This window comes from Melanerpes formicivorus, unplaced genomic scaffold (genome assembly GCF_026170545.1).
Source record: "Melanerpes formicivorus ecotype bairdi unplaced genomic scaffold, bMelFor1.0.p_v2 SCAF_54, whole genome shotgun sequence".
In the NCBI taxonomy this organism is placed as follows: domain Eukaryota; kingdom Metazoa; phylum Chordata; class Aves; order Piciformes; family Picidae; genus Melanerpes; species Melanerpes formicivorus.
This window is the reverse complement of record NW_027142406.1, coordinates 1,205,741-1,223,231: the sequence shown is the minus strand read 5'-3', so window position 1 is coordinate 1,223,231 and position 17,491 is coordinate 1,205,741. Positions and strand designations below refer to the sequence as shown.

Here is a 17,491-nt window from a genome sequence, read left to right as displayed (position 1 = left end):
AAACCCTTTACATTCATTCTGAAGGAAATCTGCTTTACAAGTCACAGCATTATGGTCTCAAGAGAAAACATGCTGCAAATTAGCAAGGTTAGACACCAACAGTTTCCTCCAACTCATTTTTCCATCCAAACAAGATGAAAATCCTGAGACACTGGGCCTTGAACTTGTTGTGGCTGCAAGGCTACATTCCTCATTAAGCACCACAACGACCCCAAGAAATGCAGAAGTTTAGAAGAGAAGATGACTGAGGCATGGAAGAGGCTAACATTTTGTAGACCCATCCTCTCACAGAATCACAGAATTATTGAGGCTGGAATAGACCTCTGAGATCAAGTCCAGCCTATGACCTAGCACCATCACATCAAACAGGCCATGGTGCTAGGTGCCGCATCCAATCTTGCCTTCAACACCTCCAGGGACAGCGACTCCACCACCTCCCTGGGCAGTCCATTGCAGTCCCTAATTCCCCTTTCCATCAGGAAGTGCTTCCTAACATCCAACCTAAACCTCCCCTGGCACACCTTCAGGCCATGCCCTCTTGTCTTGTCACAACCTGGCATAAGAACCTGACCCACACCTGATTACAGCTTCCCTTCAGATACTTATAGATTGTGACAAGGTCCCCCCTGAGTCTCCTCTTCTCCAGGCTGAACACTCCCAGCTCCCTCAGCCTCTCCTCATCACTTTCCCTCCAGTCCCTTCCCCAGTCTGGTTGCTCTCCTCTGGCCCTGCTCCAGCACCTCAAGATCTTTCTTGCAGTAAGGAGCCCAGAGCTGCACACAGTGCTCCAGGTGAGACCTCACCAGTGCCCAGTACAGGGCAGAATTCCATCCCTGCTCCTGCTGGCCACACTACTCCTGATACAAGCCAAGATGCCACTGACCTTCTGTACCCCCTTGGCACCCTGCTGTCTCATGTTAAGCCAGTTCTCATCCAGAACTGCCAGGTCCCTCTCTGCCAGACTGGTCAAAGGTAACAGACTGAATCAAAGTTCAATGCTAAGTCGAATCAGCAACAGAGTACTTCTGCCAATGCCATGGACGGAACGACTGCAGATGTCATTAATTTTCCTCTACTTCCCTTGCCAGAGATAGAGAAGTGAATATAATGTAAGAATGTTTCTAGCATGCCAGATCTTGAAGTCTCTATCACTGTCATTTTAATAGGGGTGCTTCATAAACAGCCCAATCATCCTGCCACACAGAAAAAACTTTCCCAGGTAATATCATATCAGGGCTGAAACACCTCTGCTGTGAGGATAGGCTGAGGGAGCAGGGGTTCTTCACCCTGGAGAAGAGAAGACGCCGGGGGGACCTTCAAGCTGCCTTCCAATTGCTGAAGGGATCCTACAGGAAGGCTGCAGAGGGACTTTTCATCAGGGTGTCTAGCAGTAGGACAAGGGGGATGGTTTGAAGATGTCCAACCCCACTGCCAGAGCAGGCCCATAGAACATAGCCCAGGTGACACAAGAATACATCCAGACAGGGCTTGTAAGTCTCCAAAGAAGGAGACTCCATAACTTTTCTGGGGATCCTCTTTCAGGGCTCTTTGACCCTTACAGTAAAGAAGTTGTTCCTCATGTTGAGGTGGAACTTCCTGGGCTGTGGTTTCCATCCATTGCCCCTTGTCCTATCATGGGGCACAAGTGAGCAGAGGCTGTGCCTTCCTTCCTGACACCCAGCCTTCAGATACTTATAGACAGTCAGTCTTCTCCCTCTCCAGAGAATCATCTTAAAATGAAAGAGTCACCTTGAAAGAACAAAACAATCACTGAGAGAGATTATGTTGAATTTTGCTCAAAAGAGGACAGGAGGTTCTCTCTTTATCTCTGGAAATAAAAAGGGCATGAAATAAAAAGACGAACAGCAAGGAGTTTTCAGTCAGACACTGAGAAAAGCATTTTAGCAGCACAGACAGAGAAGTATGAGAATACATTGCCTAGGGAGGAAGTGAAATCTCCACTACTGGATATATTTAAGAGTAAATTAAATGAATATAATTTCATAATGACTTGAGTTGATCCTATCATGCACAAGGGATGGCCCCTCAAGGTCCATCCCAGCCTTCTTTTTCTGATTCCACATCCCTAATTCTTCAGCTTTGTGCTGAGATGTGTCTGGCACTCTTGCACTTGTCATAAACAAAGGATTCCTGCTGATCCCACAGTTCTTGTCCACAAAACCTTTAACACTTCAGATCCCTCCACCAGGAGACCTCACAAATGTAGAGATTCTTCCACAGTGCTTGGCAAATATTGAGCTTTAAGGTTTGCTTGTTTGCACTCCAAGTGATGAAGTTCAACAAAACCTGGTGGGCTCACCAAGTCTGCTGCAGAGCCAGGAGTTTGCTCTCCAGCCTCTCAGTTTGTAGTGTAATTAGTACAGAACTGCTGTTCTCCCATGGAGAATTAGGACATTCCACACAGGACAAGCAATGATTTCTGTTACGCTGCTGCACAACAGCTTCCAAACTGTGAATACAGAGTACCACTCACACCATGGCTGGATAGAAAGGAGAGAAAAAGCTGAAAAGTGAGGCAAAATAAGGGAAGCTGTAGTCACATCATCAGTGGAGGAATACTTGAAGGTCTTCTTTGAGCTAGAGCAGTGCTGAAGGCTGTATTTTGGGATAGTGAGGGGAAAAGGAAAACTGGAGTCTGCTGTCTGTTCTCAGGGTTATCTTCTCATTTTATTGAATGATTCTTGGGGGTGATGTGAAGCTCACCCTGAGCAAGTCTTGCAACCCAGAAGTCAAATCATGGCCTGGGCTGCAGCAAGAGGAATGTGGCCAGCAGGGCAAGAGGGAATTCTGCCTCTTGACTCTGCTCTGCCGAGATCCCACCTCTAGTACTGTATCCAGTTCCTGTGTCCCCAGCATAAGAAGGTCACAGAGCTGTTGGAGTGAGTCCAGAGAGGGCCACAAAGATGATCCAAGGGCTGGAACACCTCTGCTGTGAGGACAAGCTTAGAGAGCTGGGGTTGTTCAGTCTAGGGAAAAGATGCCTCTGGGGGGACCTTAGAGCTGCCTTCCAGTACCTGAAGAGATCCTACAGGAAAGCTGCAGAGGGACTTTTCATATGGGTGACTAGTGATAGGACAAGAGAGAATGAATTTTAGCTGAGGAAGAGTAGGTTTAGACTGCATCTTAGGAAGAAGTTCTTCAGTATGAAGGTGGTAAGAAGGGGTTGCCCAGAGGGGTTGGGAATGCCTCCTCCCTAGGGGTGTAGAAGGCCAGGCTTAATGAAGCCTTGAGCAGATGAGTCTAGTTGAGAAGCATCCCTGCCATAGCAAGGAGGTTGGAGTAGGTGATCTCTGAGGTCCCTTCTAGCCTTCAGATATAGACTAATTAAACAGTTAATTAGCTCAGGGAGAGGAAACTTACTTCTTCTTCCTCCAGTCCAGTAAGATCCCAGAAGTAACACAGTCTCATCTGTAATCTCTTCCATTGTTCAAGGAACATAGTAGCTTTAAAAGAAACATAAGGAAATAAATTAATATATAGAATGTTTAAAAGGCAGCTTTACAATAAAAACAAAGGAATTAATAAATAAAGTATTGAACATCCAATCCAGTCTGGTAAATGTTTGTGTTGCTGATAATTTGAACATTATTTGAAGACAAATATGCTTGGATCTTTATAAGCAGGCACTAGGAAACAGGCTTAGACTCAGTTTTAAAGGGAGAACACAAGCAAAGTTTAAAAGCAATAATTGCTGGGGTCCAAGTGGCTGAGGGCAGCCAGGCAGAGAGGGACCTGGGGGGTACTGGTTGATGGTAGGCTGAACATGAGCCAGCAGTGTGCCCAGGTGGCCAAGAGGGCCAATGGCATCCTGGCCTGCATTAGAAATAGTGTGGCCAGCAGGAGCAGGGAGGTCATTCTGCTCTGTACTCAGCACTGGTTAGGCCACACCTTGAGTCCTGTGTCCAGTTCTGGGCTCCTCAGTTTAGGAAAGATGTTGAGATGCTCAAACATATCCAGAGAAAGGCAACAAAGCTGGGGAGGGGTCTGGGGCACAGCCCTGTGAGGAAAGGCTGAGGGAGCTGGGGTTGCTTAGCCTGGAGAAGAGGAGGCTCAGGGCAGACCTTCTTGCTTTCTACAACTACCTGAAGAGAGGTTGTAGCCAGGTGGGGGTTGGTCTCTTCTCCCAGGCAACCAGCACCAGAACAAGAGGACACAGTCTCAAGCTGTGCCAGAGGAGCTTTAGGCTGGAGGTTAGGAAGAAATTCTACACAGAGAGAGAGATTGGCCATTGGAATGTGCTGCCCAGGGAGGTGGTGGAGTCACCATCACTGGAGGTGTTTAGGAGGAGACTGGAAGAAGGAGACTCCACAACCTCTCTGAGCAGCCTGTTCCATCACCCTCCCTCAGTATTCCATCACTCTCCATCAGTATTCCATCACCCTCACCTTAAAGAAGTGTCTCCTCATGGTGAAGTGGAATCTCCTCTGCAGCTGCCTTCCAATACCTGGAGGGATCCTACAGGAAGGCTGCAGAGAGACTTTTCATAGGAGAGCCAAGCAATAGGACAAGGGGGAGTAGGACTGAATGATGTAGGTTTAGACTGCATCTCAGGAAGAAGTTCCTCAGCACAAGGATAGTGAGAGTCTGGAGTAGGTTGCCCAGGGAGATTATGGATGCCTCCTCCCTGGGGATGTTCAGGACCAGGCTGGATGAGGCCTTGAGCATCTGAGTCTAGCTGAAAGGCATCCCTGCCCATGGAAGGGACCTTAGAGATCATCTACTTCAACCTCCCTGCCATGTAGATGATCTCTAAGGTCCCTTCCTGCCTAAGCCATTCTATGATAAATCAAGCAGACTCTTAGAAGACAGAATCCATTCAAACACTTAGCTGCAAATCTTTTCTGCACAGGTATCCTCCCATAGCATAAGAAATATACATCACTGAAGCACAGGACTGACAGTACCCTGGAAATAGATCCAGACAGTAAGTAATTAAATTGCTATTTCTCCTTCCTTAGCAGAGGACATATAAAAGCTATATTTAGCATGTTTTGACAAATACACGGTTTTTTACATATCCTAAAGACAAAAACATTTGGCTATTTTATAGGGTGCCATTAGTCATTCTCTTTTTTCCTGTTAGTCAAATATCCATTCCACATTTAGCTCTCTAAGAACTTCTTTGGCTAGGTGAAGTAGCTGCTCTGAACACAGCAAGTTTTTACTGACTTACACTAGCAGGAAGCTAGTCCCATGATATTCAGCTGTCCTAACAAATATGTCTGATAGCTGAAATCCAGCACCCAAGTATTGCTGGAATCACAGAGACACTTTAAGAGGCAAGACCAGCTGGTAAAAAACATGGTTCCTTTCAAGGCTTTCACTATAGTAAGTCACCTTCCTTTGACAGAGTGGGAGAAAGCAAGCAAGATAAAAGCTTCCACCTCAACATGAGGAGAAACTTCTTTACAGTGAGGGTGACAGAGCCCTAGAGCAGGCTGCCCAGAGAGGTTGTGGAGTCTCCTTCTCTGGAGACTTTCAAACCCCACCTGGATGCATTCCTGTGTGGACTACCCTGGGTGATCTGCTTTGGCAAAGGGATTCAATTCAAGGATCTCGAGTAGAATAGAATAGAATAGAATAGAATAGAATAGAATAGAATAGAATAGAATAGAATAGAATAGAATAGAATAGAGCAGGTTGGAAATTATCTCAGAGATCATCCAGTTCAGCCTATCATCCAACACCATCTCATTAGCTAAGCCATGGCACCAAGCACCCCAGCCAGTCTCTTCCTAAACACCTCCAGTGATGGTGACTCCACCACCTCCCTGGGCAGCACATCCCAATGGCCAATCTCTCTTTCTGTGAAGAACTTCTTCCTAACACCCAGCCTAAACCTCCCCTGGTGCAGCTTGAGACTGTGTCCTCTTGTTCTGGTGCTGGTTGCCTGGTCCCTTCCAATCTCTAATGTACTGTGATACTGTGATAAAAAACTTCCTCCGAGCACCATCATGAAAGGGAGCCAGATCAAATTACTACACTTTAGGTTTTATTGGCAGAAGGTACAACAGAGAGCTACAAGGATGACTATAGGACTGCAACATCTCTGCTATGAACAAAGACTGAGAGACCTGGGGCTGTTTATTGCTGAGGAGAGAAGGCTGAGAGGAGATCTTCCAACATTTACAATTATCTCTGAGGTGGGTGTCAAGATGAAAGTGCCAGGGTCTTTTTGGGGGTGCCCAGTGATAGGACAAGAAACAATGGGCACCAGCTAGGATACAGGAGGTTCCACCTCAACATGAGGAGACACTTTCCACTAGATCAGATTGCCCAGAGACAAATCCAGCCAGGACCTAAAAACCTCCAGGGATGAGGCTTCCACCACCTCCCTGGGCAACCTGTGCCAGTGTCTCACCACCCTCATGGGGAAGAACTTCTTCCTAACATCCAAGCTGAATCTACCCGTTTCCACTTTTCTTCCATTCCCCCCAGTCCTATCACTACCCAACACCCTAAGAAGTCCCTCCCCAGATGTCTTGTAGCCCCCTTCAGATACTGGAAGGCCACAATAAGGTCTCCTCAGAGCCTTCTCTTCTCCAGACTGACCAACCCTAACTCCTTCAGTCTGTCCTTACAGGAGAGGAGCTCCAGCCCTGTGATCATCCTCATGGCCCTTCTCTGGACATGTTCCAGCACATCTAGATCCTTCTTGTAACAGGGGCTCCAGAACTGGACACAATACTTCACTAGGGTCTCATGAGAGTATAGTAGAGGGGGAGAATCACCTCCCTCGACCTGCTGGCTTTGCTTCTCTTGATGCAGCCCAGGATGGGATTGGCTTTCTGGGCTGCAAGTGCTCACTGCTGGCTCATGTTGAGCTTCTCATCCACCAGCACCCCCAAGTCCTTTTCTTCAGGGCTGCTCTCAAGCCAGTCCCTGCCCAGCCTGTATCAGTGCCTGGGATTGCTCCAACTAGTTTTCACTATAAACAAGTTCTAGAGTGAATGAGGGCATGACAGGAGCAAAAATAGATGCAAGCACAACACACAAGAATTTCAGAGCAGAAGTGAGGCCAGAAACAATAGGAATAAGACTGCAATGCATTCATTAGTGTTTATGAAGTGTTTTGATATTCTCAGTGTGACAGGGCAGGTTTGCCACTGAAGAGAACTAGGCTTGTTTAAACAGAATGCTTCAGAGCATATTAAAATGAAAATGATAATAGTCCCATTGTTCTTGGAATCCCATAAAATTGTGATACAACTATGTGACTAAGCTGTCCCACATGGAAGTGCAGTCTGTGCTTAAATTAAACCCTTACAACTGCCTGCACCAGACCAGTCTCCAAATACATGCTGGTTCCAAGTGCAGAAGGCGTTGAAGGGACTTGCCTTGTCCATAGGAAAAGAAAACACAGTGAAGGCAAACATGGAAAAGATTAGAAGTGTCATTAAAGAAGAGAGCAGAGAGACAGAGCACACATTTTTTCTTCCTGGAACTTCCCAGCTCCTAGAATCACAAAACGAATTGGGTTGGACAGGACCTTTAAAGGTCTTCTAGTTCGCAGACACACACACCCCACCCTGGATTAAGCAGGGACATAGAACCATAGAATCAATAAGGCTGGAAAAGACCTCAAAGATCATCAAGTCCAACCTGTCACCCAAGAACTCATGACTAACTAAACCATGGCTCCAAGTGCCACATCCAATCCCCTCTTGAACACTTCCAGGGATGGGGACTCCACTACCTCCCTGGGCAACCTTTTTTCAGTGTTCCACCACCCTCATAGTAAAGAACTTTTCAATTTACTCCAAAGCTTTCTAATGACAGCAAAAAGCATTGTAATACTGCTTTCTCCAGACCTTCTGAGGCTTGCAGGCTTCATGAAGCCTACTCAGTCTAATGGTACTTTATGTAAAGCTCCTCTATGTACTACTGCTCTGCACAGCAGAGTTCATTTCTGTCAAGGGTTCAAAGATTCTAGAATCACAGAATTGTCAGGCTTGGAAGGCACCTCAGGGACATCTCACATTGGATCAGGTTGTTCACATCCAGCCTGGCCTTAAAAACCTCCAGGGATGACATTCCACCACCTCCTTGGGTAACCTGTTCCAGTGTCTCACCACCCTCATGGGAAAGAATTTCTTCCTAACATCTAATCTAAATCTCCCCTACTCTAGCTTGGATCCATTTCCCCTAGTCCTATCACTACCTGACACCCTAAAACGTCCCTCAGCAGCTTTATTGTAGGCCCCTTTCAGATACTGGAAGGCCACAGCAAGATCTCCTTAGAGTCTTCTCCAAACTGAACAATCCCAACTCTCTCAGTCTGTCCTCACAGGAGAGGAGCTCCAGCTCAGATCATCCTCATGGCCATTCTCTGGACACATTCCAGCACATCCAGATCCTTCTTGTAATAGGGTCAAGCGACACTGGCAACATGCAAGGCAGTACTCACCCCAGAGAGCCATAAAGATGGAGAAAAAGACTGTAGCAGGGTTGTCAAACAAGTGGCTGGCTCGAGCAGTAGCACAGGCGGTGCTGAGGTTCCAGTAATCACAGAACTTGTCACACAGAGGGCACATGGTGAAGGCATTGTGTTGGTCACACATTTCCTTGCTATGAATGACAAGGGCACAAATACATAGAATCATAGAATCAACAAAGTTGGAAATGGCCTCAACAATCATCAGGTCCAACCTGTCACCCAACACCTCATGACTACTAAACCATGGCACCAAGTGCCACATCCAATCCCCTCTTGAACATATTCCAGTGGCTAACAACTCTCTCTGTGAGGAACTTTCTCCTCTCCTCCAGCCTAAACTTCCCCTGGCACAGCTTGAGATTGTGTCCTCTTGTTCTGGTGCTGGCTGCCTGGGAGAAGAGACCAACCCCCTCCTGGCTACAACCTCCCTTCAGGTAGTTGTAGAGAGCAAGAAGGTCTCCCCTGAGCCTCCTCTTCTCCAGGCTAAGGAACCCCAGCTCCCTCAGCCTCTCCTCACAGGGCTGTGCTCCAGACCCCTCCCCAGCTTTGTTGCCCTTCTCTGGACATGTTCAAGTATCTCAATGTCCTTCTTAAACTGAGGGGCCCAGAACTGGACACAGGACTCAAGATGTGGCCTAGCCAGTGCTGAGCACAGGGCAGAATGAACTCCCTGCTCCTGCTGACCACACTATTTCTGATACAGACCAGGATGCCATTGGCCTTCTTGGCCACCTGGGCACACTGCAGGCTCATGTTCACCCTACTGTCAACCAGCACCCCCAGGTCCCTTTCTGCCTGGCTGCTCTCCAGCCACTCTGACCCCAGCCTGTAGCTCTGCCTGGGGTTGTTGTGACCACAGTGCAGCACCTGGCACTTGGACTTGTTGAATGCCATCCTGTTGGACTCTGCCCATCTGTCCAGCCTGTCAAGGTGCCTCTGGAGGGCCCTTCTACACTCTAACTGATCAACACCAGTCCAACCACCCTGCCAGAGGAGGGTCATCCAGGGCAGGTCACACAGGAATGTGCCCAAGTGGGTTTTGAATGTCACCAGTGAGGGAGACTCCACGACCTCTCTGGGCAGCCTCTTGCAGTGTTTTGTCACCTTCACAGTGAAAAGGTTTTTTCTTATGTTCATGTGGAACGTCCTCTGCTGCAGCTTGCACCCTTTGCCCCATGTCCTGTCATTGAGCATATAGCCTGGCTCGTCCCTCAAGGTTTGGTATATCTGTAACTGCTGTAGGCCATCATTCCACACTTCTTCATCTTCAATCTGCATGTGTAGTGCTTGCTCCAAGGATCTGTGGTCAGCAGAGGCTGCAAGAGACCTAGCTGTTGAGGGTCTGCAATGCCAAATCTCCTGAGAAACATGGGAATGGTCTCTCTGCCTCCAGTTATCCCCAAGAGTAGCTCTGGTCTAGGGCCACAGTCTGTTAGGCAGTGAGAGACATGAAGGCTGCTGGAAAGACCTTTAAGGCTTAAGTTCACTGAAAACAAATCCTCTCAGGCAATTGCTCCTATATTGACCATCATGAAATTACTTCAAATGAAAAAAAGGCAATATTATTCATACTCGAGGCTGAGAGCCCTGGGCCTTTTTAGTCTGGAGAAAAGCAGACTGAGAGGGGATTTAACAAGTGTTTATAAATATCTGAGGGCTGGGGGTCAAGAGGGAGGGGACAGGCTCTGCTCACTGGCTCCCTGTGATAGGACAAGGGGCAATGGATATAAACTACAGCACAGGAGGTTCCCCCTCAACATGAAGAGGAACTTCTTCACTGTGAGGGTCACAGAGCACTGGAGCAGGCTGCCCAGAGAGGTTGTGGAGTCTTCTTCTCTGGAGACTTTCCAGCCCTGTCTGGCTGCATTCCTGTATGACCTGTGCTAGATTCTATGGTCCTACTCTGGCATGGGGGGTTGGACTCAATGATCTTTGGAGGTCCCCTCCAGCCCCTAACATCCTGTGATCCTGTGATTATGTCATTGCAAGGCATGAAGCTGTTTCTAGCTACCACACAGTTCAAAGCAATGCTATCTCCTATTCCAAAAAGCAGCAGAGGGTGCTGCAGATACATCTTAGCCATAAATCTCCCTGAAGTTTATGTGTTAGCACAAGCTTTCCCAAAGGCAGACACAGTCCATCAAGATTCATTCAGACTGAGCTAAGAAAACAAACCCTGACTCAGTAAAAACATCCTGCTGCAGTCAGCCACTTTCAAAGCTGCCACTTGATTTGAAAGAGTGAATGAACTGCCACAGCAAGTGTGATCAGCAGGACTGGTTAAACCAGTATCCTGTCTCCACAAGAAGGCAGAGACAGATAATACAGAGCAGGTGTCCTCTAATTTTGTTTGTTTGTTTGTTTGTTTTGACACTAAGAAGCTGACTTTAACACTTGGACAGACTGAGAGCTGGGCAGAGAGGAACCTAATGAGGTTCAACGAGGACAAGTCCTGCACCTGGGAAGGAAGAATAAACTGCAGCAGTACAGGCTGAGAGGGGATCTGCTAGAAAGCAGCCCTGTGGAGAAAGACGTGGGTGTGTTGGTGGACAACAATTTCAGCAAGGGACAGCAATGTGCCCTGGTGGCCAAGAAGGCCAATGGGATCCTGGGGTGCATGAAGAAGAGTGTGTCCAGCAGATCCAGGGAGGTTCTCCTCCCCCTCTATTCTGCCTTGGTGAGGCCACACCTGGAATATTGCATCCAGTTCTGGGCTCCCCAGTTCAGGAGGGACAGAGATCTACTTGAGGATGATGAAGGGCCTGGAGCACTGCATTAGGACGAGTGGCTGCGAGACCTGGGGGCTTTTTATTCTGGAGAAGACTGAGAGAGGATCTAATCAATGTCTATAAATATCTGAGGGCTGAGTGTCAGGAAGGAAGGGACAGCCTCTGCTCACTTGTGCCCTGGGATAGGACAAGTGGCAATGGATGGAAACCACAGCATAGGAGGTTCCACCTCAACATGAGGAAGAACTTCTTGACTGTGAGGGTGACAAAACACTGGAACAGGCTGCTCAGAGAGGTTGTGGAGTCTCCTTCTCTGGAGACTTTCAAGACCCATCTAAATGCACTCCTGTTTGACCTGCACTAGATTCTATGCTTCTGCTCTGGCAGAGGGGTTGGACTTGAAGATCGCCAGATCTTCCAACCCCTAACATCCTGTGATCCTGTCACCATCACTGTGTCAATTTGGTAGTTTAGTATAAAACCCTCAGCACACATTACATAAAACCCAAGGGTTTTGTGCAGCCTTCATATAGGACAATACTATGGAGACCAAAGGTTTTGATCTGCTGACTATTCTTCATCTTACTTGTGCAAACAATCTGATTTCAGGAAGAAGAACAAAGCAATCCGAGAGTCCTTGAGAGTGCCACTACTTTAACTTCAGTGAGTTCTGCACAATGTCTTTGTCTTTTGTGCATTCATGAAAAGCAAGTGGATCTCATGGAAAAGAATACTCAACAATGCAGCAGACTGAATTGTTAGGGTTGGAAGGGACCTCAAGGATCAGCCAGTTCCAACTCCCCTGCCATTCGCAGGGACATCTCACACTACAGCAGATTGCTCAGAGCCACATCCAGCCTGGCCTTACAAACATCTAGGGATGAGGCTTCCACCACCTCCCTGAGCAACCTGTTCCAGTGTCTCACCACCCTCATGGGGAAGAACTCCTTCCTTATATCCAATCTCAATCTGCCCATTTCTATTTTTGTTCCATTCCCCTTGGTTCTATCACTCCCTGACACCCTAAAAAGTCCCTCCCTAGCTTTCTTGTAGCCCCCTTCAGATAGTGGAAGGCCACAATAGGTCTCCTCGGAACCTTCTCTTCTCCAGACTGAACAGCCCCAACTCTTTCAGTCTGTCCTCACAGGAGAGGAGCTCCAGCCCTCTGATCATCCTCGTGGCCCTATGTATTCCAGGATTTCATTTCCCTTCTTGATGTCTGTAAGTAGCTTTACCCATTTTTGTAGTGATTATATAGTGACTCTAGCCCTCTGATCATCCTTGTTTCAGGAGCTGCAGTGCTGACTAGTCAAATAAATGTGTGTCGTTCCAAAGTTTTATCTGCTCAATGCACATTCACGGGGTTGTTAACAATACATCACTGTTCCTCAGATGTCTTAAAACAGTTATTCTCACTGAGGGGTTACAAACCAAAAGCAGCAAATCCTTGCTCACAGTGAAGCTTACCTGGGAATGTCGCTCTCAATGGTTATGCATCCGTAGAGAAAGACAATAATCCCAACTACTGAAGATGGGATGAGGAATTCTGTGTATAAACCCAGCCATGCAAAATAAAGTCCTATCTTTTCTCCAAAATACTTTCTGAAAAAGAAGAGAGGAGAGGGGAAAGGGGAGAGGGGGGAGGGAGGGAAGAAAAAAACCCAGCATTTGTCAAAGATGTGGTATTCAACTGTTTTTTACAGCTTCTTCATTAACAATCTCTGAAAGATAAAAGATTAAATTGTCAAAGGCATAGATATAAGCAAAACAACCTTGGGTATCTTGAAGTCAGTATCAATATATGAAGGGCAGCTTGGAGCTCTCCATTCTTAGGAGCTAAAGCCAGACCTGTATCATTGTCACATATACTGGAGGGGGTTGATCTCTTCTCCCAGGCAAGCAGCACCAGAACAAGAGGACACAGTCTCAAGCTGTGCCAGAGGAAGTTCAGGCTGGATGTTAGAAAGAAGTTCTTCACAGAAAGAGAGATTGGCCATTGGGATGTGCTGCCCAGGGAGGTGGTGGAGTCACCATCCCTGAAGGCGTTCAAAAAGGGATTGGACATGGCACTTGGTGCCATGGTTTAGTTGATGAGATGGTGTTGGGTGATAGGTTGGACTCGATGATCTCAATGGTATTTTCCAAACTGGTAAATTCTATTCTATTCTATTCTACTCTATTCTATTCTATTCTATTCTATTCTATTCTATTCTATTCTATTCTATTCTATTCTAATTCTACTCTGTTCTGTTCTGTTCTGTACTTAATGCTTGCTCAGGGAAGACTGTGGGTTTTTTTCAACTCTTAAAGTCAGTGTAATATCCCCAATTTCTATCAAGAGCAGCAGAACTTCAGCCAAATGTTTAGCAGAAGATACTGGGAAGGATTTGGTTCCTCAGAAAAGTATCTGTAACATCATTCATTTGTCTCTGTAAGTCCTCCTGGATTCAGCTGGTGACAGTCATGGAAGTGACATAGAATCATAGAATCAACAAGGTTGGAAAAGACCTCAAAGATCATCAAGTCCAACCTATCACCCAACACCTCATGACTACTAAACCATGGCTCCAAGTGTCACGTCCAGTCCTCTCTTGAACACCTCCAGGGACGGTGACTCCACCACCTCCCTGGGCAGCACATTCCAATGGCCAACAACTCGCTCGCTATGGGAACACACTGACAACATCTTTGGTGTCTTTGAGGAGCAGTAATCTTGAATTGTTTCTCAGAGCAGGAAGGTTTACTTGCACAATTAGCACTGGCTTTTCAGAAAGGATAAATATCTTTGACAAATTATGTGCCTCTGCACAGCTGGGTTGAAAAAACAATTTCTCCTCTGAGAAACAATTCACTGTAGATGTTGATAAATACATGGTAGTTAGCCCAACATCTTCATGAATCACAGTGCAAGAAGTAAACTAAACATAGATGGAACTCACTGGTCATTCCAAAGTGCTGTTAGAAGTGCTTACAAATATTGCAAAACTCCAAGAACCTCAGAGACCTCAAGGACTCACCACCATTACAATTAAACTGTGGTTAGAGAAGCAGCAACACAGGCAGAAACTTTTCACAAGGCAGAGGGGATAAGATGGAGGAATGATGGACAGAAAGCAGCTCTGCAGAGAGCACTCAGGGTATGATATTGTGCTGTAACAGGCTAGAAAGTGTCCAGAGAAGGGCCACCAGGATGAGCAGAGGGCTGGAGCTCCTCTCCTGTGAAGACAGACTGAGGGAGTTAGGGTTGTTCAGCTTGGAGAAGAGAAGGCTTTGAGAAGACCTCATTGGGGCCTTCCAGTATCTGTAGGGGGCCTACAGGAAAGCTGGTGAGGGACTTTTTAGGGTGTCAGGCAGTGATAGAACTGGGGGGAATGGATCCAAGCTAGAGGAGGGAAGATTCAGATTGGATGTTAGGAAGAAGTTCTTCCCCATGAGGGTGGTGAGACACTGGAACAGGTTGCCCAGGGTGGTGGAATCCCCAATCCTGGAAGTTTTTAAGGCCAGGCTGGATGTGGCTCTGGGCAACCTGATCCACCAGCACCCCCAAGTCCTTTCCTTCAGGGCTGCTCTCAAGCCAACCACTGCCCAGCCTATATCGGTGCCTGGGATTGCCCTGGCCCAGGTGCAGGACCCTTTACTTGGTCTTGTTGAACTTCACGAGGCTGATGAACTTCAGGCCCTCCTCTGCAGCCTGTCAAGGTCCCTCTGGATGTATCCCTTCCCTCCAGCATGTCAGCCACACCACACAGCTTGGTGTCATCAGTGAACTTGCTGAGGGTGCCTCAGTGCCACTGTCCATGTTGCCGACAAAGATGACAACGCTTCAATGAAGTCGGAGAAGACATGAAAAGTAGTCTGCAATCTGAGCTGGTCTAAACCATCTATTGCTTGGCCAAAGGGCCACAAACTAGCACAGAAACTGTTCAAATCTTAGAAGCATTTAAAAAAAAACAACAAACAGCTGACCAGGGTCAATCAAGTTGAAGGTTTCCTCTTGAATTTTTAAGCCATCCAGTGAAAAATGTGATCTGTAACCTATAAAACAAAGGGCTGCTCTTTGCATCCATGCCAAAAGAAAGTGGGAAGAGCTCCACAATGTCCTGGCAGTGTGAAAATAAAGCAGTTGCCAAGAAGAAAACTGCACAATGTCCTGTGGCTTAAGTGCTTTGAAAAAGAAAAAAATAATTAAGGCTGCTGTGCCCAAGTTCAGCCCATCAATGTGCCAGAAAGTGAAATAATCTGAGGAGAAGGAATGACAGTGCTTGGAAGCATGATGACAAAACTAAATCTGAGTTTATCAAGCTAGAAAAAAAACACAGGACACAGACATGCTCCTTCCTTTTTTTGGTATGTCCCCAGAACTCTTCTCCTGTTGCTCTGAATATGAAGAAAGGCTGAGAGACCTGGGGGCTTTTTATTCTGGAGAAGAGAAGACTGAGAGGGGATCTTATCAATGTCTGTAGATATCTGAGGGCTGGGGGTCAGGAAGGAAGGGACAGCCTCTGCCCACTTGTGCCCTGGGATAGGACAAGGAGCAATGGATGCAAACTACAGCACTGGAAGTTCCACCTCAACTTCTTGACTGTGAGGGTGACAAGGCACTGAAACAGGCTGCCCAGAGAGGTTGTGGAGTCTCTTTCTCTGAAGGCTTTCAAGACCTATCTGTATGCATTCTTGTGTGACCTGTGCCAGATTCTATGGTCCTGCTCTGGCAGGGGATCAGACTCAAAGATCTGATCTATCCTATCCTATCCTATCCTATCTTATCCTATCCTATCCTATCCTATCCCATCCCATCCCATCCCATCCTATCCTATCCTATCCTATCCTATCCTATCCTATCCTATCCTATCCTATCCTATCCTATCCCATCCCATCCCATCCCATCCCATCCCATCCTATCCTATCCCATCCCATCCCATCCCATCCTATCCTATCCTATCCCATCCCATCCCATTCTATCCTATCCTATCCTATCCTATCCTACCCTATCCTATCCTCCAGAGGTCCCTTCCAACTTCTACCATCCTGTGATCCTGTGAATAGGAGTCTAGCCTCTGCAAACACCTGGGCCCATTGTGATAACACCTACTACAGCCACAGCAACTCAGCAATTTTTGGCTGAGACCTCAAGAATATCATCAAGTGGATTTCTAGCACCTCTCTAAAAAAAACTGTTGGCATATTGTAGAAGGTTTGGAAACATCTTAGCCCAAGTCAGTAGTTTCATGTTTGGAAATTGCAGTGGTGGTGGAGTCACCATCCCTGGAGGTGTTCAAGAAGGGTTTGGATGTGGCACTTGGTGCCATGGTTTAGCAGTCATGGGGTGTTGGGTGACAGGTTGGACTTGGTCTTTTCCAACCTTATTGATTCTGTGATTCTGTGAAAGCAGGATAATATTTTTGTCTCAAATGTGGACATAATAGCCCCTCCATATTTTTAAACTAAAAGGTTAAAAATAAATGAAAGGGAATGATTGTAGTGAATGACGAGGGGGTGGGGAAAAGGGTTCTTTAAGGATAGAGTAAGATGTCCATTGAGGAAAAGAATTGTTTCAAGGTTTTGTGTATTTACACTAAGAACTTGGCACCTTCACTCATTTACATTAGGATCAAACCAGTCTTACTTTATTATAATCAAGGAGTTGCTGATGATTTATGCTAGCACGAGGAGAGTTGAGGGGAGAGTTTTGCTCTAGCCCAGTAGCTGACTCGCATCCAGTTCACACATATCCAGACAAAGCTAAGGACTGATCTTTTCCTAAGCAGAATCATAGAATCACAGAATTGTCAGGGTTGGAAGGGACCTCAAGGATCAGCCAGCTCCAACCCCCCTGCCATGGGCAGGGACACCTCACGTTAGGTCAGGCTGCCCAGAGCCACATCCAGCCTGGCCTTAAAAACCTCCAGGGATGAGGCTTCCACCACCTCCCTGGGCAACCTGTGCCAGTCTCTCACCACTCTCATGGGGAAGAACTTCTTCCTAATATCCAATCTGAATCTCTACTTTTGCTCCATTTCCCCCAGTCCTATTACTACCTGAGACCCTCAAAAGTCCCTCCCCAGCTTTCTTGCAGGCTCCCTTCAGATACTGGGAGGCCACAATCAGGTCTCCTCAGAGCCTTCTCTCCTCCAGACTGAACAGCCCCAATTCTCTCAGCCTGCCTTCACAGAAGAGGAGCTCCAGCCCTCTGATCATCCTCATTGTTCTTCTCTGGACACCTTCCACCACCTCCAGATCCTTCCTGTAATAGGGGCTTCAGAACTGCACACAATACTCCAGGTGGGGTCTCCCCAGAGCAGAG

General features: G+C 47.0%; 1 protein-coding gene across 2 annotated transcripts in view; it reads right to left on the bottom strand.

Moving 5' to 3' along the window:
- Positions 1 to 17,491, bottom strand: part of ANO2 (anoctamin 2) — a 130,437-nt gene that overhangs the window by 54,556 nt on the left and 58,390 nt on the right. For both annotated transcript variants that reach the window (XM_068160897.1, XM_068160898.1), the window contains exons 11-13: positions 12,655 to 12,789; positions 8,429 to 8,589; positions 3,382 to 3,464 (exon numbers count right to left, since the gene is read on the bottom strand). In XM_068160897.1, coding sequence (XP_068016998.1) covers positions 3,382 to 3,464; positions 8,429 to 8,589; positions 12,655 to 12,789 — 379 coding nt within the window. The remainder of the gene's footprint in view (positions 1 to 3,381; positions 3,465 to 8,428; positions 8,590 to 12,654; positions 12,790 to 17,491) is intronic.